Source organism: Erithacus rubecula, assembly GCF_903797595.1.
Source record: "Erithacus rubecula genome assembly, chromosome: 1".
Taxonomy (NCBI): Eukaryota; Metazoa; Chordata; class Aves; order Passeriformes; family Muscicapidae; genus Erithacus; species Erithacus rubecula.
In genome coordinates, this window is record NC_136658.1 from 27,683,289 (window position 1) to 27,709,204 (window position 25,916).

General features: G+C 44.9%; 2 protein-coding genes across 2 annotated transcripts in view; one reads left to right on the top strand and one right to left on the bottom strand.

Moving 5' to 3' along the window:
* NRIP2 (nuclear receptor interacting protein 2) lies at positions 1–21,308 on the top strand. Its single transcript, XM_079298864.1, has 6 exons — positions 1–2,679; positions 7,223–7,399; positions 11,928–12,010; positions 12,444–12,571; positions 14,417–14,469; positions 15,285–21,308. The coding sequence occupies exons 1-6, from the start codon at positions 2,449–2,451 to the stop codon at positions 15,375–15,377; spliced, it is 765 nt and encodes a 254-aa protein (XP_079154990.1). The 5' UTR covers positions 1–2,448; the 3' UTR covers positions 15,378–21,308.
* ITFG2 (integrin alpha FG-GAP repeat containing 2) overlaps positions 21,120–25,916 on the bottom strand; it is an 11,143-nt gene continuing 6,346 nt past the window's right edge. The window contains exons 8-12 of the mRNA XM_079298835.1: positions 25,316–25,366; positions 24,759–24,850; positions 24,136–24,253; positions 23,371–23,544; positions 21,120–23,271 (exon numbers count right to left, since the gene is read on the bottom strand). Coding sequence (XP_079154961.1) covers positions 23,129–23,271; positions 23,371–23,544; positions 24,136–24,253; positions 24,759–24,850; positions 25,316–25,366 — 578 coding nt within the window. The 3' untranslated portion in view covers positions 21,120–23,128. The remainder of the gene's footprint in view (positions 23,272–23,370; positions 23,545–24,135; positions 24,254–24,758; positions 24,851–25,315; positions 25,367–25,916) is intronic.

A 25,916-nucleotide genomic window follows, 5' to 3' on the forward strand; every position in this document is an offset into this window, starting at 1 on the left:
TATCATGCCTTTCAAGGGAGAAGATAGTACCTTAGCTGATTTCACCCCCAAAAAAATGCTGGGGTTTTTTGCCAGATCTAGGAACTAACACATGACAGGATATAAAAATTCAAGTCACCTGCACTTAGAAGCAGAAGGGATGAAGGAGGGGAAAAAGCTTTAAACCAGATTTGAAGATTACTCCCATTTGAGGAACAAAGAGAGAAACACTTGATGAATTAGGGACCAGGACTAACTGGTGATACCCAAAGGCAAAACTGCTCAAGCAATGGCTCCAGCCCAGCTGCAAGGCAAGCCAATTCTGATTAGGCTTTTCCAGAAAGCCATGCAAAATAAACTAATAAAGGATGGTCAGCTGCAAGGAGGTGCTGGGACTGGGAAATAGGGGAGCTCCCTTCTCTTCATTCCCACATATGTATCCAGGGTGGGAGGTGATCCTATCAAAAATTGTGTAAATCTGCCCACAGGCTTCAAGGCAGGAAATGTAGGTGATCCAGTCCTTAGATGTTCTGTAGCACTTTAGAGACTTAGGGTCCATTCTGAGGCATTAAGAAATTTGGCAATGCCCTTGCTACCATCATCTGCCCTGTCATGGCTGGCCTGCTGAGCTATTCACAGTCAGCAGGAGGGGAAGCACCTCCTGGTCCTGTGTGAGAGCAGAGGTGCATGATTCAGTACTGGTTTACATGGATGGTTAAAGGATTTGATGACAAGATTCAAAGGATATTCATTGATGCTACAGAAGGTCAAAAGAATATGTAAATCAGGAATCAGAGCAACCCACAGGCAAGAAAGCTAGACTGTGGAAACACAGCTTCCCTGGAAATATCCATTTCTTAAATTCTTGTCTTAATTTGACTCACAGATAGATAAGGACAGCTAAAAACACCTCTGAGCTCTTGTTGGGACACAGCCTGCATTATGGTATTGAAGTTTGGCCTTGGAGTACAAAGCATTTAGAATGTATTTCTATTCCTATTCCTGACAAATCTAGAGCTGTGATTTGGTGGAAACCATAGTACCTTTTATTGGACTTGCTTCTTAGTATTGCATACTCACTTTTTTATACACAATTTAGAACACAGAAATAAATGGTATCAGTAATACTGGAATGTTACATACTACTAAGATAGAAAATAAAAGGAGCGACAGAAAGTGGCCTTTTGCTGTAACTTTTGTAGTCAGTTGTTGCTATTCCTTCTATGTTGCACACAAAAGCTGTTTCACCCCTTGCAGGCTTTCCTGGAAATGTGATACTGCCTTTAGCTTCACAGCTGAGTAAAGTTTTGGTTCATCCTTTGTACATGATATCAGAACTGGCACTCAGCAGGGTAGTGCATTAACCAGAGAAAAGGGATCAAAACAAAACAGCATCAGTTCAAGTAAAAATTCATAGTTTCAAGCAGACCAGTATGGAGACAGAACATTGAAAAAGAGAGCTCTATCATGTCCTATCTCCCCTGAGAAGAAGGGATGTCTGCTCTGGTCCAGACATGCCACACTGCAGCAGTGTCAGCACCCTTTTGGTACAAACAGGGTGCCAAGTCCGCTGGTATCAACAAGCCAGTGATTCCGGGCTTCTGCAGCATCAGAGGGGATTGCTCTCGATAGAGTGTGGGGAAAATGAGGGCAGAGTCGGGCACGATGCATTTGCCTTGGCTGGAAGCAGAAACCGGACCAGCATTTCATTCAAGCTACACAGAAAAATCCTTCAGCGCAGCCTATTGCAAAGGCACGGCACTCTGCAGGAATGAGACTGGGCATGCCTGCCAGGAGCCTCCAGGAGGATGCTCTCTCCATTTACCAAGCCACTGCATCACCTTCCAGGCTGACCCGAGTCGCTGCCAGTGTTTACAGAGGCACGGAGATGCGTCAAAGCCCGCTGGCAGAGGTTTAGCTTGTCGCCGCGGAGCCGGGGACAGGCGGGCGCACACACACGGACACACGGACACGGACACACGGACACGGACACGCGCGCTGCGTGCGCGCCGCCCGCCGAGGTAAGGCCAGCCCCCAGCAGCGGGGCCATCCTGCTGCTGCTGCTGCTGCTGCTGCTGGATTTTTCCAGCCGGAGCATCCTGCCGGCTCCGCCGTGATTTATGGAGAGCGGTTTCTGACGCGGGGCTTTTTCTATTACGACAGGGACCCACGGACTGGAGGAGGCAAAGCTGCAGCCAGGGCAGGAGAGGAAGAGGAGGGAACAGAGGGACACGGAGGAGTGGAGAGGACAGAGGAAGAAACAGGCACCGAGACTCTTTAGAGATGGGTGAGTTATAACCAAGAGAGCAGGAGGAAAGGCAGAGAAAGGAAGAGAAGGAGAGCCGTGGGGAAGGGGAAAGGGAAAGGAGATAAGAGACTGAGTCAGCTTCCAGAGGGCAAACACCAGGAGACGAGTTCAGGGAACACCACAGCATACCAAGAAGGACCTGCTCCATCTGAATCTTCACCATGAGCACAAGAAAGAGCTGTCCCCCGCCACTGGGACAAGGAGACCAGGAGGAAAAGCAGAGCGAGGGTACTCCTGACCTGGAGCGACAGGAGTGTGAGATGGAGCTGAGGAACAAAGCTATTCTGCAACAAAAGAGGCGCCTCAAACAGGCCACCCAGTTTGTGCACAAGGACTCTGCTGATCTGCTGCCCCTGGATGGCTTGACAAGACTTGGCACCTCCAAGGATCTGGTGAGTCCACTGGGATCCCCTTTGGGAGGGAGTCCTCCTAATAGCCTTCATTTCAGGTGGGAGCTGCTGTCAGGCTTTGTGAAAGGATCATAGGTTCAGCAAAAATGAAACTTCCCTTCAGGATCATCTAGGAACAGGTCAGGATGAGGGGAAAGAATTAGTCACTCATTTGCTTGCATCCATCTTCTTGTGTCTCCCCACAGGAATCAAACTGCTCAGGGAGACTTGGACTGGAAGGACTCTCCAGAATCCAAATTTCCATTCAGCCAGTACCTATATATGTTCATGTGACATGTATATTTCCATGTGGGACATGTCTGAAAACCCCCATATATTCCTGCATGGTCCAGCTCAAAAGCAGGATGCTTCCTGGACTCGGCAGGAAGGGAAATACAATTCATGAAACTGAGAGACTTATGTTTGTCCTTGTCACCTTTTTGCATTTGTCTCTCTTGCCCACGCTCTCTGGATTTACAGAGGGGCAAGCAAAGGTCAGGACTGCAAACCAGGCACACAGGCAGATGCAGTGCCTGGCACTCTGGATGACTCCTTTGGGAAGGAGGCACCGGTGCGAGGCTTGTGGGCATCTCCTTGTGGTGACGTGGATCAGGGAGCATCAGGGAGGGAGGTCTGTTCCAGGAGCCTTGGCAGCCTGTGGTCTGGAAGGGCTTCCCCAAGGCTGGAAGCAGATTCCCACAGGATCTATTACTGGCTGAACTGCACACATATTCTCCTTGCTCTGGCAGTTTTGCTGTCCAACTTCTCTCCACTATAGAGTTAAACTGCTCTAGGTTGTAGAGGTCTGAACCATTTTTCCAAGAGAGGGCTCATGTCTGGTTGTGATGGGGGCACAATCACTTGCTCCATCTGTGGCAGTGGGTGTTGTTAAAGACCTCGCCCCTCCCTGCAGTCTGTGCTTCCCTTAGAAAATCACAGCAACACCACAGATGATCTCGTGTGTGTGCCTCCAGTCATTTCCCAGCTCCCGAGGCACACAGCAGCACAGAGCTACATGTGTGTGGGACTGGCAGGTCCCTTCCACTGGATTCCAGCTAATCCTCCCTGCTGAAACCTTGGGGTGCAGTGGCTTGCAGACAAGGGGTCATCACCCTGTGTTCCTGTGCTGGCACATCCTGCTGCTCCCACCACCCTCCCTGCAGCTTCCTCAGCTGTCTCAGCAGCTGCTGTGATCCCTGGCATGGCAGGGTCCAGGGTGGCTCCCCCAAGACCCCCGAACTGTCACCTCAGCCTCACACCGGCTGCCAGCAGGGATTGCTGTTGACTGTCCCTCCAGCCCTGCGTAGTCACAGCCGGAGTGTGAGCGCTGTCACATCAGTGCTGGCTTAGCGAGGACCAGGGACTCTCCTCCCCGTGGGGAAGGAGCTCTGGCCACACTGGAGCCCTGACAGCCTGTGGCATTGCAGCTCAAACATCCCCTCAGGAGCACAGCCGGGTATGACCTGAGCCTGTCCCTGGGCAGGGTATGGAGACGAGCCACTTCTGAGCCTTCTAGTGTGTGTTAGCTGACCTCAGCCACAAAGGGGGAACACAGCTATCTATTTGCTTTGGGCTTGACTCCTGTCACCCTGCCTCAAAGTGACAACTGGCACCCTGAAGCCCCAAGGGGCTCCTTGAGCGAGACAGGCCCTGTCTAAATCACTTGCCACAAGCAGCTCTCCTGCTGGAATTAACCATTCCAGGCAGGAGAACTCACTGTATGCTGGCAGCATTTGGTTACTGCAACCCACTGCAAACTTCAAGTTTGGTCCATAACAGAATAGTTGAAACATTTTCACCATGGACCTAGGGAGCAGTGAATAAAGCATGACATGTTTTTTCTTACATGGACATTTTGCTCTAGTGTTAGAGGGCACAAAATAAAGCACAGCTGCTGTACCAAGTGCACATAGTGCCATATCTGGGTTCAGTGTGGTACCTCTGTTTCTGCTTTAACTTGGAGCAAAAGAAGAACCAGGTCTTAGATTTCCAAGAGTTGCAGCAGTTCCTGCAACTTGATGGGACACTGTGGTACTGCTGCGATGTTCTGGGCACTGCAAATCAGAGTCCAAAACATGCTTTTGGCTTATTTCTCTAGGCACTTCTCTAGCACTATGAAAACCCCATCTTTTTCCTAATTTGATTTGGCTCTCTTGTGGAGGGCAGGAATACAAAAAAGCAATGTAATGAAAATGAAGCAGCAGTAGAAAGTGCTGGAGAGTTGGTTTTTTGAGAGAGAGAGAAAAACACCCCTGACTCCTATAACACTTGCACTGCGAAAAAAGTTTAATTAACTCCCCAAAACAGGTCTCCATTGACTGCCAAAGACCCCAGCTGTGGCAGCTCCATGCCCTAAAATCAGAACAGGGCCTCATGTAATTTAAAATAAAATACCTGCTTTCTTTTGCAGTCACGGGCTGTTACTTTTTGCTATTCTTTTCTGTGTATTCTGGGTGTGCACTCAGTTTATGTGATGTATCCAGCAGTGCCTGTGATTTGATGGGCCCATCATGCCTCCAATTAATGAGTAATTTCCGTGGAGACCTCATGTTTCCAGCTTTGCAACAAAAAGCGTGATCAGTTTGGGTTTGTTTTTTTAATGGCAAAATAAAAAATAAGTAGCTACAAGAGCTAAAATATTCTGGAAGTACCAAGAAGGTCTGAAAACCTGACTTCTCACCTCCCAGAAATCAAGATCCCCAGATCATACAATGTCACTGATCACACCAAAGCCCAGAGGTTTCACTTTGGAGAAACTGAACCTTTCCTAAGTTATACTGGGAATCTTCTTTGATCCCTCCAAGTGGCCTGGGAGGGCATCCTTTCCAGCTCCTGGCCACAACACTCACAATATCCTCTCTTACCTTCCTCAAAATCTAATTGTTTCTGACCAGTCCAAGAGCTACAACAGTCTCTCCATATCACTGGTGTGAGAGAAGATAGACAGGGCCCTGTGAGTCTGCTCTTGAATCAGATGCCTCCAAAATCCCAAAGCTTAGCTAATCCCCACCAGGACTTGGCCTCTTCCCAGCCTGAGTGACAAGAAGGGGACAGAGGTGGCAGCTGCAGAGGGCTTGCTTGTTCTGTGGGAAAGGTTGCAGGAAGAGGGAAAGGTCCTTTGCATGCCAGATTGTGAGAGGTAGGAGGGAGGATGGGAATTTGGAGACCTGCTGTTTGTTCCCTGCCCTTTTCCCATGGCCCAGATGTTAGCTGGCAGCCAAACTGGCACTGTGCTCAGAGTATTTAGGGAGCTAAGCACAACGGCCAGCTGTGCTGTGGGCCGGCACAGTAGGCTGGAAAAAACCAGGAACAGAGGGATATTTTTACCCCACTTTTTAAATGGCTGCAATGTTTCTTATGCAGCATGTGACTAATGTGACTCTCACCCCTTGAGTGGCAGGGAAACATAGGCATGACAGGCATCTTGCAAAAAGCAATGCTGAGTGTGACCAAAGAGCCAGTGACAGCCATCCTGCACCAACCACTGGGCAAATCTGACAAGTCAGAGTGCTTCAAATTGCAGTTTGCACACCTCTCTGGCCTCAGCTCTCAGGTCAGGCATGAAGCTAGTCCAAAACACAAGTAACCTGTGGGGTTAATGCAGCCCAGCTCACTGGCAGGTCTGATCTAGTTCAGGTGTTTGGCCTGCCCATTGACAAGATCCTGCAGCAAACTGCTGCACCACCTGGGAACTAAATTAATGTTTTCCTTTTCTTTAGAAAGATAAAAGCAACAGTTTCAGCTGTAGCACATTAACCCCTTTAGATTGTTTGCCTTTCTTCAAACAGGCAGTTGTTGCTGGATATGCCATGGCCAGCTCAGAGCAGCTGCTCTCCTGCAGAAGGGCCATGGGGCTGAGTACATGGAGAAAGGACAAAGCTACCTCCAACAGGCACCTGTTTCATTGGTGTTGCACTTTGTTGATTCAGTAACTGTGCAGGGACTGAACAGATCAATACTGGGCAAAATCTAGAGCATCTGATGGCAGGGAGAAGAGACAGACTCCAAGGAACATTAAAAGCTCATTTTAGTTTTCTTCTCGGGGAGCTTCCTGCCTCACTACCAATAATTGCTTGTACACCTAAAATATCTGCAGTCCTGCTTTCTTGCCCACATGTACATCACACACATGCTGCATTCCTTGTGCCCTCCCACACTGAAAGGTGTGAACGTGCCTGGTGGGATGTCAGCACACACCCAGCAGGCAGTGCATTGCATTATGCTGAACAGGAATGAGACTCCAGTGCATGGTTAGCTGAAGGAACAGATGTGTGGGGAGAGCATGCACCAGGCATATTCTTCTACTCCAATAATTGCATCCCAGAGACCTGCCTGTCACAGATATCTCAACACTTTAACACTGAATTAGCGGCTACAGAAAAAAAAATAAATTGTGATTTAAAGCAAGTCTTTTTGGTTAAGAATGTCTTTCATCAGGGCAATCAGTTGAGTCAAGCATTTGCAACCTGCATTCCTGAGCTAGTAAATGTCCTTGTCCTTAGCTCCATACTTAGCTGGGATTTCTCTTTCTTTGTGATGGAGACAGCAGCCTCATAGTGTGGTCCAGCGGCGCCTCTTGGAAGGCAACCTGAACAAGCTGCGAGTCGAGGCCAGGGGTCAGTCTGCACGGGTTCAATCTCCGCTGGCAAAGGACCAGGATGAAAAGATGGAAAAGGGAGAGGACAGGAGAAAAGAGACTTCACCCCTGCTAATACAGTGCCAGGTAAGGCAACAACACAGTGCTGCTGATTTCACAGTGATGGCAAATTCTCAGAGTTCCAGCTGCCCCCCTCCCAAGGGCCATGCTGAGTTATAAACTGCGAAGCCAGCTGCAGCCAAAGAGAAGAGATTTCATGCATGGCTTCTCCTAGAGTTGCAGGTTTTTCAAAAGCCAGAGGAAAGCCTTTCTGCTACATGCCTTCAAGTTGCCCATATTTGAAGATATATTACCTTAATCACGTCTCCTTCCTTTGAAGGCCAGCCTTCCCATGATATGAGGTATTTTATAGCTGCACATAGAAGCAAGGAATGTCTCCTTATCACTTGAAGACAGGTTCCCCAAGCTGATTTCCATTTATCTAGCTCCAGTCTAGTCTGATTCTCTTAGGTGTCAAAGGACCTCCTCAGAAAGTGGCTAACTGTGCTTCAAATTAGCACAGCTGTGTCTCTTGATGGAAGCAGTATTTTTAGCTCCCTTTTCTTCTTATATCCTCCTACGCAGCAGAGCACTACTCCCTGGCCCCTGCAGTTAAAGAAAGCACATCCAAAAGCTGTGGCCCATGAAAGAGGGCTGGATGGTTAGAACTGCACAGTAACATGCAGATATGAGACTCACCAAGGCACAGACCTGTTGTACAAAACCCATTTTAAAGCTGCTTTTAGTTCAGCTATCAGTCCTAAAGAACATCTCCCATATCTGAGTCTAAAGGCTACACTTCCAAGAAAAACATTAATTATACGTTTGAAAATTCATTTGGCACAATAAATTATAGGAACATAGGATAGGAACATAGCCTGGTAGCAAATTTCTGAAAGGCTTAGATCCGGATCTTATCTCAGTACCAAGCAAAGACACTGTCTGGTTTGTTTTTCAGCCTTACTGCTGCAGTTAGGCATGCTTATCCTTCATTTTAGACTTTAATACAGCTGGGTTAACATAATCACACGTGGGGACAGACTAGGAGGATGAATGGATCTCAGTGTAATTTCTCCAATTACTTGGAGCCTGGTTTTGAGCAAATAAAGGTGTTTCTTTTTCTTTAATAGCCTCTCCTTATTGTTTGGCAAGAGGAAATGTGTTGATAAAGGGTGGAGTTCTTGCCAGGCATGCAAAAGGACAGGCAAGTACAAATATTGTATCCCAGGAGCAGTAACTGAGTCAGTGTCACAGTCCACCAGCCATTCCCTTTTGTGTTTCTAATGGACTGAACCCCAGCTGTCACCCACATTTTATTTTCCCTCACAGAGGAAGGTTAATGAGCATCACAAGCATGGAAATAGGTCTAATGCTGCACTCCCTGAATTCTGCACAGGCTTTTCTCTCTTTTTCTGCCCTTCTTAGGAGCCAGTCACTGTTTGTCACACTTGATCTTACACTGAAGGAAGGCAAGCTCTCCTCCTCTTCTTTTTGTCTTGCTGCTTTTGATGTTCACATTTTTGAACTTCAAAAAGCCTCTCCTGTCAGTAAGAGAGCTGTGGCAGGAAATAGGACTCAGGCTGCCAGCTCACTTGAACCAGAGAGGTGAGCTGATACCTTTTGGATATCTGCTTGATTATAGTGCAGTTTTTATTAGAAATGGAGCACAGCCCCAGAGAAGTCTTTTTTCCCCCTGACTCCTGAGAAAAGATAATCTGTTACACACACAAGTATGCTGAAAATCTCAAAGTGGTAACAAAAGCATCACCTGACTTGTAGCTGAACTTGACTAGGGAATAAACCCAAATATACGTAGACTTCAATAATACTGATCCTGAGTGGAGATTCAGGCAGTAATTGCTTTCACTCCAACAGGTTTTAGTTGCCTTATACCTAAGGGCTTTTAAGTCCCAGAGATCAAAGACAGACCTAGCCTAATATAATATAATATAATATAATATAATATAATATAATATAATATAATATAATATAATATAATATAATATAATATAATATAATATAATATAATATAATATAATATAATATAATATACTGCAGTCACTCATCCTATTTGCTTAGTGGGTTGCCCAGATGGTACTTTAGCAGAATTGCCCCTTTTTGTGACAGTTTTTGAAAAACACTTTGGAAAGCTAGTCACAACTGGCATCTGCAACATAAAATCAAGCTGTTATTTCTTGTGGTGGGGCTTGTCTCTTGTTGACTTGGAAATAGATGCTGAAAGATTTCACTGCTGTACAAGGCCAGTTTTCCTCTATGCCAAAGCAACCTGGGATATTGATCAGCCTTTTGTTTGCTAAAGCACCTTCTTGACTTCAGAACTGACATAATTTCAGAAATCCCAGCTCTTTATAAATAGTTATCCTTCTTATTGATCCCCCTTCCCCTCTTTCCTGGAAATTCCCATAATTGACATTTAGATAAAAAATAAAGATTACTGGTAGTAACAGACTGAAAATTTTAGGAGTAGGGATGAGAGTGGGTAAAGTGATGAGAAGTCCTCCTAGTCCAAGAAGCCTTGCAATATTTATGAGCTGCCTGCATTGTATTTGTGGTATGCTGGACCAAGGCCTTTCCTCAGGCTCCTGGTGAGATCTCTAGGGAAATAGTTAGTGGTGAAGAGCTGTTTACACTCAATGAGATTAAATGTTTTTTCTACAGAATAATCACTGTTTTGTTGTATCCTATCAAGTCTCTAACATGCAGATTTCCCAGCCTGCCCTGAAACAAAACTCAGTAATCTGCCTAGTGATACAGCTTAAGCTTATTTAACAACAGCAGCTCATGCATCTCAAGTCTGCTGCACCCAAGTGATTCCTTAGCAATTGCTATTCATGCTCCAGGTCTTGTTTCTGAGTAGAGAGGATGTGGAGGCAAATGTTTGGCATGTACCTGCATTCTGTGCTTTATCTTGCCTCTTTGCTTAGTCTGGCCACAGCCTTTTCAGGCAGGGCTGATGTGTCAGGGAGGACCAGGCAACACAGATATTGCAGAGCTCTAAAATCAGAAGGGAGACATTTTGCCACAGAATCACAGAATGGTTTGGATTGAAAGGGACACTGTTGGTACTGTCTGTTTGCAACATTCCAGTATTTCTCACAGGAGTTTTCTTCTTCTTTCTCTTTATAACTACTCACAGATAGCACATTTTTGAAAATGAAATCTTGGAAATACTGGATGTAGCTCTCTGTGATGATTAATAATCATAAACAGGCTAAGATAAGAAATTGAGACATTTTCCTTGACCCTGCTGTGCTGCACTGAGTTCCTCATAGCTGCGCTGATCTGCTTAAGGTGATCAAGCATTTAAACTTGTTGGGACTGAGCATAAGAGTAGAAAAGTGGCAGGTCCATTGCTCTTTCTGAGTGATTCATGTCACAGAGTGCCATAGTGGATGGAAGAGAAGGAATCACAGGAAAAACAGAAATGATAATAGGAATACAATGGGCCTCCCAAAAGGAAAATTTTAGGGGTGGGGGTTTTTTTTTTTGGTGGTTTTTTTTTTTTGAGCAGTGGTGAAAGACAGAACCTTGAAGAACTAGGCCATCAAGAACAGATATGATTAGTCACTGTACATAAAGATGTATTTTGTAGATGACAGTCACTCCATCTTTTCCAGTTCCTCTACTAAGTCCTGTTCCTCTTTTTTTTCTTTTTTTTTTTTTTTGAACCTAATTCTTACTGATGTCCTTGATCACCCTATGTTTTCAGCCCCTTAAAATATATGTAACCTGCTGTTACTTCATCACCTCAAGACTGCCATTAAGGACCTCTCTCTAGAGAGGGGACAGAAAATAGATGGCAACCACATCTCCTTTTCTCTTTCATGTTCAAAGGGGCAAAGAAATGAAATGAGCAAGGCACTGGGAACTATTCCAATAAAATCATGCACAGGTCAGTTGGGTGCAGGACACATTCTCCCCCTTTGCTAAATGACACCAGCTGTGACTATTGCAACATCATGTCTTATATCCTTATAGAGCTATGATGGAACATGATGTAAGCCCTACACAAAATAGTAATCTCTTGATTAAGTTGTGTCTTGGATTCAGGAGTCACATAGCTTTCCCAGTTATCTTGGAAACTGCCTTACATTCAAGTTTATTTTAGGTGTGTTTATCCTGGGTGCTCCTGCTTCACCTTCAGGCTTCTCTCTCTGCAGCTTTTCTACTGAGAACAAACGTTTAGCTCTGGAATATTGTTCCCTGCATTACCAGAAGAAATGGAGAGATGAAACCCAGAAAAACTAGCACATGCTTGTATTCCTTTAGAAACTTTTGCATACTGCTCTGCTAACAAAGTCCATGTGGGTCTCATGAACAAATTCTCTAACTGTGCATCTCTAAGGGAATACTGTTAAGTCAAAGTCACTAAGATAAGTGTCTGGGCAATCAAATACAAATGAAGGAAGACAAATTAAAAGAGAAGTGTTTGAGAGTGATTTGCAGAGCACAAACCATTGTCTTGGATGAATCTCCTGCCTTCTGATTACTGCTTAAAACACCTCATCTTGGCTATGCTGCTCAGAAAGTCCAAGTCTCCACTGCTGTTGGCTGATTTTGAGCCTACAGTAATTATTGTTGTTGTTTTTTCTAGTGTCAAGGCCAGCTACTGAAAGCGACTGTTAACACTGGGTGTCTACCAAACCTCATCTCCAAAAGATGTTTCAACCAGCTGGGGTAAGTCTTTGCACAGTATAAAAGGAGGGATGGCTCAAGGAAAAACTATGGCAAAAACACAGGCACTTTGGATTCCCAGCCCCAGTGATGATTACCGGCAGTTCTGCACGTGCACATGGCTGTTTAGGAGAAGATGCAGAGGGTGGGCTACAGGGACAGGCATAAGAGCACTGGCAAAGTTGTGTGCAGACCCCAGACTCTGAGGCAGAGCTGTGCAATTCTGTCTGCATGTACTGCAAGGCAAAGCTGCCCAGCTGGTGGCTGGTGGTGAGGTTTTGCTTGTTGAATCTGCCTCCAGACACACTGTACAAAAGAGATTCCCCCTCTTGTGGGCCTGTTCCCAGTGAGACCTAGCAGAACTGCCATCAGTGAGAAGTCCTGGTTGTCCTCCACCTCCTCTGCTTGAGGCAATAACACCTCTTGTGTCCCACAGGCTGGAAGAAGTGTCTGCCATGGACTGTGAAGACCTCTCTCCTCCCATCCCCAGCGCTGTTGGCCGAGTAGAACATATGGAATTGCAATTTGGCCAGGAGACAGTGCCGTGTTCAGCACTGGTTGTAGGTGAGAGTGCCAGTCCCTCCTCTCCCTTGTTTCTCCTGTGTCCCTCTTGCTCTGCCAAGGGTATTTAAAAGACTTTTGCAAAAGCATAAAATGGTGGAAGGTTGGTGATGTGGCCACCTCCACTGCAGGCCAACATCACCATACACAGTGAATACCCTCAATGTAACCAAAGGCAAAGGGCATAGGAAGGGTTTAAGGAAGACAGAAGACACTGCAAATGGGGAGAAATCAGATGGTTTTTCAGCCTTAACTAAAGATGTGAAAAATTCTCATTTCGGTTCTAAAATGGACCTTTCATAAAATTTTGCAAATGGCTTGATTAATCATCTAGTGCCTTATATTCTCCTATGCAATGGGCACTTGTATCTCTGGCTGGCTGGAAGTCATCAGAGAAAGTAACAGAGGGTACAGTTAATTTCCTAGGATGCTTCTCTGTATGTTCCCCTGGCCTTGCTGCAGGGAGCATCCTGAAAGAACCAGGAAGCCCCAGAGTGCTGAGTGTCCTTCAGTGTCCTGAAGCAGGACCCTTTGAAGGAAGGAGCCATAGGAGACAAGGTCAGGCCAGTGGGCACTGAGGCAGGCCCAGAAAACAGCACTAAGGCTGCATGTTCTTCATTTACATCAAACTGTGCATATGCTGAAAACAACGTGGTTGTCTTTTTTTCCCCTTCATTCTTTCTCCCTATTAGTCTTCCAGCATTATCTTCTTGCTGTAATATGTTTCCCCAAATTCAATGTGTCCTGTTCATCTTCCAAGGCCTCCCTTGCTCCCTCTTTTCATGCACATTCTTCCCACATTCCTAAGTTATCTAGAAAGATAACTTCTTTCTTACATACCCCAGCTTACTCTTCTTTCCCGGTTTCCACTCTGCTTGTTGCCCTTTATGGGGAATCTGTATCAGCACCAGCACAGGTGGATTTACCCTATAGCTACTACCTACTACCCATTTTGATGGGACAAGGAAATGCTATCTGGAAGGAGAAGAATTGCTATAGCTGTGTCTTACATCTCCCTGTGCACACAGTGCTCTCACTTACATGGTTATAAATAAATTATAAATGACAGCCACTGCTTACAGGGCAAACAGGCCTCCAGGAGACATGGGAAGTGTTAATGACAAGTGGCTGCTGATTTCTGCTGACTCCATGACCTGGGAATCTCCCCTTAGCTACCACTTTAACTCCTGGCATCTTCAATGTTTGCTAAAATGGAAAACTTGCAGCTGTTATGACTAGGATAGACAAGTTACACAAAAAAAAACCCCCAAACCTTAATAAAACTATTTAATAAGATCAGATAGACTGCAGCCATTATGTGCAGGCTTTTGACTGGCCCCCTTATCCCTTCTCCTCTCCATTTTCCCATGCTTGTTCTCCCCTGATTCACCTGTTGCTTGCCTTCTGACTTTTGTCCTTCCCTTACACAGTGCACAGTAAGTTTTATGGGAACTCACAAACGCTTCTGATATCTCATATTAAGTTTAAAACAATCACACCCCCCCCCAATTTATTTCATGATAATCATGGTTTCTTTCTCTTATCAGCTGTAAAGTTCATTTTGACCATATTCAGGACTAAAAAGCTCCTTAAAAGGCTCATCAGTGAGCGGCAGAATAGAGATATTTATTATTGTCACTGTTACCATCTGCTTGTTAATATTGGTGTGTTTAGCTTATCCTTCTCTTTGTTATTTTTTATCTGCTTTCTACTGAAGAGACTATAATTATAAAAATTTATAAATCAGATGTTCTTGTATTTAATATCCTTTTACAGGAGAGAAACACTTCCTTTAATGAGGCACTATTACATAATTGAAAGCCTGATCAGTCTCTTCTCTCTTCTCAGATGATGAAATGCTGGAGTTTTGCATTGGCCTCCAGACTCTGTTGTCTCTCAAGGTAAGGAACAGTTCCTTGATTATTGCAGGCCTCCTCTCAGGAAGCTCTCCAAGATCTGGTAGTTGCAAGCATCAGAATTAAATGTACAGGTCTCTCAGGGCAATGCTTGTCACACAGCTGCCTGACTGGGTGCAGTATGCTCTAAGTCACTCATTCCTTTCCAGTTCTTCTTAAAGGTTTTAAGAAGGAAAACACTCAGTAGGATACTATCACATCTCACATTCTCTGTATTCCTGACCATACAAGATACAAGCAGCAAGAGAAAACTGAAGAGGAGACAAGAAAAGGCATGAGTTAGACCCGTGTTGTCACTTGAAGGCAGATGAGAACAAGCTCTGCCCTTGCTTTAAGCCAAATGAAGCTGTATGATCAAATTCAGTGTCCAACACTCACTGGCCATGAGTGAAAGAGTCCTCTCCTTTTGTCAGCTTGGCTCGGGGTCAGTGCTCTACTGAGCCTGGCACTTGGGTGGTTCAGGATATGGCTGCAGCAAGCTGGCTCCTGCCTGTCACACATTTGGGGCCACATGCTAGGCTCATAAAACAGGAAAAACAATGAGTTGAATGGCTGAGTGATGTGAGGACACCAATTCAGAGAGGGTAATAGGAAGAAGCGAGGGAAACAGCCCTGTGTAGGGTTTGGAGATTAATCCCATTACAGGGAACTGGAGCAAGGAGGCAGCATGTGGAATAGGGAAGGAAATCTGTAAGGTCTCTACAAACCCAGAGAGGTGTTACAGGTTCTCCCCAGTCATATACATCATGAGGTTTACTGTCTGAAATGTCCAGCAAGTAACTGTTTCTCTCCTTCTTTAGTGTTGCATTGACTTGGACGAAGGAGTCCTGAGATTTAAAGCACTGAGTCAGGAGCTACCTTTTCTACATGCCTCTGAAGAGCCTGGTCAGTGACTGGCTGCATTCCCCATGTCTGGAGACTTGCTGCCACGAGAGAGAGATGAGGGTGAGGCTCCCATGCCCCTAACCTTGCTGAGTTCTAGGCTGAGGTATTCAATGGGGAGAGAGAAAAAGGCAAGTGGGTGCTGGAAGCTGTCACTGGGAGTGCCTCAACTTGAGTTATCCCTCCTTTCAGTGGACCCTCTTGCTTGTCCTAATGTGCCGAGTGGGCATTCTGTTCTTGTTCTGCTATTTGGCCCTAGTCACTTCAATTTCTGGTTCTGTAATAAATTTGTGCTACCCATTTAATGACTTTACAATACACTCTGTTCACAAGAGAGTCTCTGTGAACAATCTCCAGTTGTTCTATTGGCAAGAGAACAGTATTTCCTCCAAAGACCTCCAAAGATTACCACAAATGTTTCCCTTCTTGTTGCCTCAATGCCAGCGTACACCAGTCCTGTTTCTTTGTTGGAAGGGCTCTGTTCCCTTTGCCTGTACTCTGGGAAGCTGGATTTTGCTGCTTTTTTCTGGCTCAGAGCAGAACAGAAGTATTTTCTTGGGAAAACTTTGTGGCAAAGACAAGTATTTTAGAGTTCTCAGTTCTAAGAAACTTTTGCAGAAATGATGATGAGTGCAGACGCCTAAAGCACTGACAGGGGCTTGGGCTTTGCCATTGCATCCCTGAGCACTAAGCTATATTATATGAATAGCAATGCTTACCATCTCTTGGTGTTACACCCTGTAACCAGACTTGCACACCCTGTTCTTCTGGTCAGACCACTCCTCTCTGTACTCCAGCTGCAAGAGCTGCACCCCTGTTCCCTCTGCTGCTTCATCAGAGATCCTGCCACTCAGTTTAAATGCCATGATGAATTACAGCACTGAGTCTTCTGCTCTGCCAGCTCCTTTCTTTCAACTTGAAATCCAGTGATTAAACACAGACACATCATCAGCCTCAAGTCCTGGCATCACACAGCCCATCAACTTTGCTTCTCTTGCACAAAATGAGAACTTGTAGTATCAGCTCAGGTTAGAGAACTGCAAACTCATCTAGAATGTTAAAGGTGATTATTAAGTCACTTAACAACTGGGTTTATTTAATTTCTTTCTTTTCTTTTAAATTTCCATCCTAAAGCATAGTTGCATTAAAAATACATAATTTATTCTTAACTAGCTCTAGGAAAAATGCACTAGATCAGGGCTTGTTCCATGCCTCATGGCTGCTGATTCACTACCCAAACTGCAAAATGTAACTATATCTACCCTTAAAATGGTATTTGGGTACCCCAAAATGACAACCCCATTTTGCCTATTTTCCTGGATTAAACACCACTGATTCTCCTCCTTTTTTTATCAAGCTGGTCATTGCCACTGTTGTGTTTCTCAAAAAATGTGTGTATGCATTTTTTTCCTTTTTTTTTGTTAGTTCTTTTCTCTGCAGCTGTAGCTGTAGTTTAACACATGCTAAGGACACAAGGGTAAAGTCTGGCTGATATGATTTGGGATTCACTTACCAGAGATAGTTGGCATGACTGGCATCTGCTGCTTCTACAAGGATTCTTACTGTTAGTCATCATATCTTGCAGCTTCTGATACATTCCTTGACTACTTTACCACTCTTCTACTTGTGCATCTATTTCTGGCTGCATGAACTGCTTTCCATGAATCTCTCAAGTGACACCAATGGTTCTCTCATTTAGTCAGGAAAACATGCCTGCTTCCTGAGCCTGTCTTCCAAAGTAGCAGTAACTCCTCCTGGATTTGTATCACTTGCATGCCCAACTGGCTTCTCAAACCCAGGGCTCTAGACAGCTTGTACTAAACCATCTTGTATTTTAGCTGCAGTCTATGTGGTACCCAGTCCAATTCTGCTGACAAAATCTTGCTTGTGATAGATAAAACAGCCTCAACATGCATCAACTCACCCAGTTTCCAACTCTAATTGCCCTCTAAAAACAGCATGCAGAACAAGGGCAAATAATCTATACATAGATACCATGTCCATTACAAATCTTATTACTTGTAAACTTCTATGACTCTTTTAAAAAAACCCTCTAAAACACAACCCAAAAGCTGACTAGCCCTAACCCAAACAATAAACCTCAACAATGACCCTAAATCTAAGATGTAGGGCACTACATCCTAATCCTAAATTTAACCCCTAAAACACTCTAAAACTTAATGTTAATTCTAACACCTAAATCAAATCACCACCCCCTAACTACAAAACTTAACACTAAGCATAACCCCCTAGGTTTGACACTGTAACCCCAACATTTACCACTTGACTTTAAACTCAAACCAGAAACCTAAGCACAGAGACATTAACTAATCTGAAAACCTAACAACAATCCCCAACCCTACACTCTAAACATTAAGCTAACCCCAGCCCCTAGACCTAAACACAAAGGCCTAAACCTAACCCTTAACTCTAAACTCCAAACCACATACCAAAACCTAGCCCCTAACCCCAGCTCTAAGTATGTCCCTAACCCTACACCTAACCCTGTCTGATGGCTTTTGTCATTGCCATAAGGGGCCTTGCTTCCCTCCAGAGTGCCCTGGGGCTTTTGCTGAGTTTTGCTTTGCCCTGCAAGGGGTCCTGCTGCCCTCCAGAGTGTCCCAGAGCTTCTGCCAGGCTTTGCAAGGCCCATATGGGGCCCTGCTTCCCTGTGGAGCACCACAGAGCTTCTGTTGGGCTTTCCTGGTGCCCACAAGTGCATGGGGAGGGCCACCAACAGCTCTAATTCCTGGCCACTTCCTTGTGAGAGCAGTGCCTGGTGTTAATTTTGCAGCTAAACCCTAGCTAGGGCAAGGGTATAGGTGAATAGAAGCCTTCAGACTGAAGCCAACAGGAATCCTTCCAATGCTTTAAAAAATGTTGGATGGAATCCTACAGAAAACTGCCATGACTTTGAGCTGACAATTCTGTTTTGACTATTGCCTGGCACTGGCAGCCCTGCAGATACCTGTACACTAGCTGCTGCTGGAATTCACCAAGTGCTGTTCCTACATGTGTCTTGGAATATCTGCTTTTGCTCACATTCAGAATATCCCCCAGCCTTTCTGAAGCCTTTCTGTGGTTCACATGCCTCATATCCTAAACCACTAGCAGTTTGGGGTCCTATGGGAATTAATGTGCTACAGCTGGTGAAAATCTCCAGCCCTATCTGTTCCTCTTCTCTGCTTAATGACTCCTTTGCATCCTCCTTTCCTCCCTCACTCTAGTGACTAAAAAATTTCCTTCAAAAAGGAATTATTTTGTTTTTAGAGAATGCTTTTAACACTTGCCTTGTACCCTAGCTGCTAATATACACTCACACATTGTGCCACAATCCCGCTGGCCTTTCCTCTTGGTTGTAAACAACTGCATGCATAAATTCTCAGTCACAGAGAGGATGTTTCCAAGAAAGCACTAAATTTGTGTGAGTTTTTTTTCTCAGCTCTGAAATCAGTTCCAGGGTAGAAGACATGCTCTTCACCTTCCTCCTGTCCATGTCAGTTTGAACACACAGATCCACTCAGTAGAAGTCTCTTTCATCCAGACATTGAGGAATCTGTTGCTAATCTGTTGTCTTTGAACCCCTCCATAAAGCTTTGCTGCAGGCAGAGCTTCCAGAAAAAAATCATTTATATGACCAAATGAGAACTGCAGGTCATAATGCCATGGCAGACACCTCACTTCAATCCATTCACTAAATCACAGTTGTCTAACCCTACAGGGTCAGCAGGTGCTTTCCTCACCAACACAGGTCCTGGTGGGTTTTTATCTCCCCAAGTTACTTGGCATACACACTGTTACTGCACTAGACACCTGTATTCTGAATTTTAGCTCAAATATATTTTTCTTTCTCCAAAGCATTTTTATATCAATACATCTGAAGCACAGCCTCCATTGTGAAAGACAGAAGTCTTGGCTTTAAAATGTGATTGTAAAATAGAACTTACAACATCTCAAAGAAGCCAACTCAACCCCCATCTACAAACATGGAAAATTTTAAGTCTTCCAACACTGGGGAGCACAGTAATTTTTGAGTGGGCTGACAAGCCTGAAGACTGTCTTAATTGTAATTTCTCTTGGAAAAGCCTGTTTTACAGATACACTTTCCTGCTCCCAATTCCAGTCATCTCTATTGCTTTTAGGGGATAAAGAGAACAAAGTAATTATCTAAAGGTCTTTTTCACTGAAGATCAAAGAATGCTAACACTTTCATACAGAAAGCAGAAGTTCAGTACAAACTGCCAACTCAGAGTAGGACATAAACATGTCCATGTGTCCAACACTAGCTTCCTTGTGATGAGGTCTGTCCCTTCAATATAGAAAATTTAATGTTATTATTTTAGGGATAATCTCTTTGAAGCACCTTGATGGTCAGTTCCGATCAGAGCTGCTTTTCAGGGCTGCTTTCTGATAGAGTGGGTACAGCAGTTGTGGAAAAGTCTGAAGGAAAATACCTGCCATGGCAAATCTCTGGAACAGTTGCAATACACCTGGGGATGGGGAGAAGGACTTCTGTCCTTCCTGAAAACATGCACTCTGCCAAAGCCATAATCAGAACCACTTCCAGCAGCTTGGGGTCACTTGGTTTTAAACAGAATGGGAGCTGCAGTCATCCATATTCCCAGAGGACTGGTCCTTCTTTCACTAGCAGCAGGTGAGCTATGGCATTGAAGACCATTAAGCCACACACCTATGTTTGTATTCAATCCTCCTTTCAAGAGACTCCACTGGCATATGCCAGGATACACCTGTTATAGAATTGAGTTATAGAAATAACTCAATTATAGCAGAAAGATCATAAAAATGAGGGCAGGGATGGAGAGTAGGTTTATGACGTCTCAGGAAAATAAGGCAACCCTCTCCCTTTATTTTTTTGCTAGTAAATTGAGCATCAGAACCAAAGCCATGAATCATTTATCTGCAAATACCCCCAGTGCCTGTGAATACTGTCAGACTCCTCACTTGCTGTGTGCTGGCACATACAAAGGTGTCCTGCAAATGCTGCCCTGCTGAAGTTTCCCAGCACCAGCAGGTTATGCCAATCTGCTAGAGTAGGATACAGCAAACAACAGTTTCTGCTATGTGGGAAGGAAACACTTCTAATTCCAACTCTGCGGCTTCTGTCGGCTGGCAAGGACAAACAGACAATTAGTTACAAAGAAAGTACAGTGTAACTCCATCACTCCAGAGACAGAGCCTTAAGTGGCTCCCTTCCTGAGAAGATACCCTCTTCACAGAAAAACTGTTGCCGGTGGAAGTAGCCTGAATAACAGACTAGAAAAAGTATTGGCACCCAGGAGTTCAAGGCAGGAAAAAATAAGGAAAGCCATCTTTTGGCCAAGGAATGGTAAAGAGGTTAATTCTTCTGTAGTCACTCTTCATTTTCTCTTTGTGCACAAGGAACACAGGAGTAAAATGCATCTGCAAGTTATTATGTGCTGCACGCAATATAAAACTGTCAGGGAAGCCCTCAAATGTTAGTATTTTTCCTCTCCAATGGTTTTTAAGAGCTGAAAAGTTTTGGGGAACAGATGTTTTTGTAGTGTCTGTATTTTCTCACCTCTGCTTTTCATAGTGTGCATTGCCTGGGCTTGCACAGCACACAGCAATGTTATCCTCAGGCCAGCAAAAGAGGGTTGGGGTGCACAAATGGCCCTGCCCAACATTTACAGTATTTTTGTCCCATTTTCTTTTAAAGATGGTTCTTAGAAAAATGTCATCTCTCCCTCAGTAACTCTTTCCCATTCTTTATCAACAATTAATAGTCCAACAGTGGATCAGTTTGACCTTCCTTTCTTGGAAATCATTTGACCTGTACAGTACAATTTGTTTAGCATAAAACAGTTCCAGCCATAGGCACCTATTTGTACACCCCTTGCGCTTGTGTTGCTAATAAAGGTTTATATTTGCTGTTGCTAATAAAGGTTTATATTTGGCATGGACAGACAGCACTGAGTTGTTCTGTTACAAGTGTAGGCCATCCTCTTTCCCTGCCAGGCCCTATTTGCCAGAAGCAGTGGTGATGATTACTGTTGAGATGGGTGGCTGCACATCTCTGTCAAAAGAGCTGACAATTTGTTGAGGTTGCAGTCTAGGTCTGACAAGCTCCTCACTTTAGCCCATGAGTAGACTGTCCCTGAGGTATCAGCTCTCCACAGCTCAAGCCTTGCTGCTCTAAACACCACTGCTAATAAGCCCTATTATTACTTGAAAGGCCCTGTCTGAATACTCCAGTTTTACACAAGCATTTAGTATGACAGGAACACTTAAAAATGCTTCTCAGCAAGGCCATTAAAATGGAGAGATACATCGGCTGCAGCTAGAGAATCAGAAGGTACAGTGGTCTGAGAAGCAAGCTAGCAGGTACAGAGAAGGTCGCACCATTTCCCTGCTCCATGCTTCAACTTCCACTGCTACCAAATGCAGAGGACAGCACTGTCCTCTGAAAAGCTTACATAAATCTACAGAGGGAAACTGCAAAGAACAGCTGAGGCTTATTATGTCCATACAGGGCTGCTTCAACAACAGTCACTTTGACCCAAGGGCAAGACACTCCTTTTCCCCATACAAAGCATTGTCTCCCAGTTAGGGCTGCCCTTGGATATTTGGCAGAGTAAAGCACAGCAGGTTTCCAACTGCCTGCAGGATCTTTAAATGCTGCCACTTGCTCCAGATCACTGAATTGTATTTGCTATGACTCAGGCTGCTGTAAGGGCAAAGGGACAGCTCCATCCATCACATATGTCCAATAAAATACCACACAAGTGAGAGGGGATAATTGATGCCAGCCAGCAGGTAAGACTGCTGTCCCTTTCCTAACAAGCTGAGTTAGGCAAGGGACAACCTAAGAGAGGGAAAAGCACAGTAACACAGCATGTGGAAAGGTTCATGCCTTTTTCAGGGCTTTTGCAAATGAGCTCCCCTATACCAGACTCCTGATGCCAGCCAGTGGAACATCACTTCCAGCCCACCTCTTTCAGCTGTGTAGGACTCAAAGCATGACGCTCTCCACAACAAGATGCAGGAGTGGCATTTCCACTGTTTATTGTGGGATGGCCAAGCTCTCATAACACCACAGACACACAGTTAAGTCAGACTGGTCTTACTGACCACTTCACACCTGCTTTGTTAAGTCACAGCCTGCTCCAGGATGACCCGCCCAAGAAGATGGAGACAAGCAATGACTCTGGACTAGAGCTGGTTTTGCTGGAGCTGCTATCTCTCCACACCTTATAAGTGCAAGTTGTGCATGTCTCCAGGTACTCGGAACAGGTAATTTGTGAGAAACTGCTGTAGAAGAGCAGCAGCAAAGAGAAACAATGCATGGCTGTACTTTAAATACACCAACGTGGGAGAGAAGGCCCCTGCCTGCACCCTAACTCAGTTCCTCCATCTCCAATTCCTGAACTGTAATCCTGCTAAGAACTCACAAATATTCATTGAAGTACTTGTAAGAACAAGTCAAAACGGAGACTTGGCTCAGCTGTTCTCTCCATCTGTAACCACATTGCTCCTTCACAGTGAATAGTGGAGCACCTTATTTAGTGAGGAATATGGAAACTGGCAACAGAAGGCATATATGCAGGATACTTCACCCATCACATACAGGCAAGCCTATAGCCAAGAATATCCCTTAAGAGCCTGTAGACCCTTTCCTGTTTGGAAGTTTTAAGAAGATAGGGAAAGAACAGTCATCTTAATCAGATGCTCAATTCCAGGTGCAGAAGAGCTTGTGCTGGCATTAAAGATGTGAGCCTTCTCATTATAGGGGATCCTGGATGCCACTGCAGTGGGCAGAAGAATCTGTCCCCTCAGGATCCTGCGAGGGGCTGCTGAGATGGTATTTCTCAGGAAAATACAGTGTTTTGTGAATCAGGTTTTTGACAGCAGAAACATCGCTTCTGTCTAAGGAAAAGAGAGAAAAAATGGTTGTTACAATACATAATCTGCCAGCAGCCCTTCCTCTCCTTCTTTCTGTACATCCTCTATTCTTTCTGCACTCACCTATACCCAGCTCTTGCAGGAGACTTCCAAACTCTGGGTCACAATCCAGGATTTTCAACAGGTTGGTGGACTCCATTCTCTCCAGTTGCACATCCCAGTAGATGTAGATCTTCTGGCTGAAGCTGACATAAACAAGGCAGGGACTGTTGCTCCCTTCTTTGCACGCATACAGGCCTGCAGAAAGCAGAAGTGTAGAGATCTGACTACTCCCAAAATATGAAAGAAAAAGCAAAAAATTGGCATTTCATGATGAGGTACCAAAGCTGTTAGCAGAAAATAGCAAGCACCTGATAGGGCAGAGATACAGGCCTGGGTATACAAAGTCCCTTTGAGACAGTCCAAGAAGCTGTCTCTGCACCAAGCTGCACCAAGCTTGGGGGTTTGCAAGCTGCTTCTTGCGGGTCTGAGAGAAGGGACTGAACCGAGACAAAACTCAGGCTGCTTTCATGGGCTCCTTATCTCCACTTAAAAATGACTGAGAAGTCTGCAAATTAAAAAAGTAGTGTAGAGGACCAGAGACCACTGTAGTACATCCAAAAAGAAAAAAAACCCCAAGCCACCATATGCAAGCCTCAGCATCACCTTCCCTCACCCTTGCTTTTCCCAGATGCCACCAGAGAAAGACTGACTGGGCCTTCTGCAATATGCACACAGGGAAATTATTCCCCACTGCAGGCAGACAAAGGATTCTGTGTCTCCTAGATGGGAATAGTAGCTTTGAGAGGAAAATGCTGTGAAGACTGCCTTTGCAGTCAGGCTTCCCACCTGCACAGAAGGCACTGACATTCTCATCTGCTTGGAATCTGGCCACAGTCCGATTGTGGTCGATGATGTATGTCTGACCATCCCAAGCACAGGCAATCACCTCCTCGTGCCCATTGCCCTGCAGGAACCAGAGGACTGCATATTACACAGGTATCACCTACTCCCCCAGACAGTCAAGAATCTTCTTGCTGGCTCAGAGACACAGCACCAATGTACAGATGTCACTTCTGGATATCTCATCCAGATATTTAGAATTTGGAGCTCATCTCTCTTCTATATGGCAATCCTTACGTACTGCAAGAGCTTTTAGACAAACAGGGTATTAGCAGCGAGCAAAAACATTCAGTTTTGCAGTAAGATTGAAGAACAGGTGGGGGACAAAAGTTTACAAATGAATAAATTGATGCTGAGTCTAACAGGTAGACACAGCTCAACCTCTTGCAGCTGGGCAGACTGACCTGAGTGCAGAATGTACTGCTACAGTCAGAACACTCTGTGCCATCCTGAGATAATCCTAGTCTTTTCCAGCTGAGCCATACTCCTTCTGCCCTTCCTAAGTTCATATACACAGAACCATGTGGAGTTTTTTTCTTCATCTCTCCCAGCCATACTCAGATACTCACTGTAACATCCAGTTTTTCCAGAGCAAAGAGCTGGTGATCAACCTGAACAGACCAGAGCAGCTTGTCTGCTCCCTCCATCAGTTTCAGTGTTCCTGAAGAAAGAAAGAAAAAAATCAAAAAACAGCCTTGAAAACAGGAAAAAAGAGCAAAATGTTTGCTAATGCTAGACCCTACTCCTTTCACACTCAGGGTTGCTGAGAGTTAGCTGCTAATAACACAGGCATGGTTTTGGCTGCTAAATCCACATTGGACACTTGACCCCACTACCATACTCCTATTATCCAGATATACTGTGGCCATACTGGGTAGGGGGCACTGGCCATGAAAGAGTAGAACATAAACAAGCATCTATCCTCACAGTACCTGCCTTCATATAAAATATGCCAGCAGAGGGAGTCTGAATCAAATTCTCTTGCCTGACCCTTAAATGGTTTCTGAAGCCCAGCTTCCCTTTGTTTTAAAAATCAAAAGCACTGAGCCCCTGGTTCCCTGCTTTGAATTAGTGACAGGCCTTGGCTGCCCCACAGGTCTTCTTCCAGGACAGTGGCAGGACTTACCATCCAGAGTACAGAGGGCAAAGAGACCTGAGCCACTATTCTCACCAGAGCCTGTAAGTGCAAAAGAAAATTATTGGAGCTGATGCCATTTTGTAAACATTGTCCCCTCCCTCTCCTGAAAACAATAAAAAAGATCCAAGCCAAGCTGATCTATGCTGCCTCCTTTCCTTGCCCAGCTGTGTGCAGGACAGCACTGACAAATGTCACTAATTAAATCTGACCAGGAGAGTCCCCTGACACCCAGCTGCTTCAGCCCTTCAGTAAACTATTTACCTAGCTACTAAAAAAAGAAAAGACATGCAAGGTCAAGTTTTAAAAATACAACACTCTCAGAAAGAGGACTGGAATTGTATTCAACTAAAGCTGCATTTAATTCTTTCAGTGATAATGTAGGAGAGGCACTGCTCCCTGAGGAGGAACCCAGGAAACCCAGCAGCCAGGGGCAAGTCAGCAGAGCTGAAAGCAAGCAGGCAGTTTTTCCCCAGAGCAGGCTAACACAAGCCTACCTCCAGTGCCCACAGATAGCTTCAATTCTGCACAATCCCAGACTGAAAACCATCCCATTTCTGCAGATCAGCCTAAAGCAAAGTCAGCCAGTTGG

Coding starts and splice junctions, on each gene's coding strand:
- NRIP2 (XM_079298864.1), top strand. CDS start 2,449: ATGAGCACAAGAAAGAGCTGTCCCCCGCCACTGGGACAAGGAGACCAG. Junction 2,680..7,222: donor TTGGCACCTCCAAGGATCTG/GTGAGTCCACTG, acceptor TGATGGAGACAG/CAGCCTCATAGTGTGGTCCA. Junction 12,011..12,443: donor AGATGTTTCAACCAGCTGGG/GTAAGTCTTTGC, acceptor TGTGTCCCACAG/GCTGGAAGAAGTGTCTGCCA.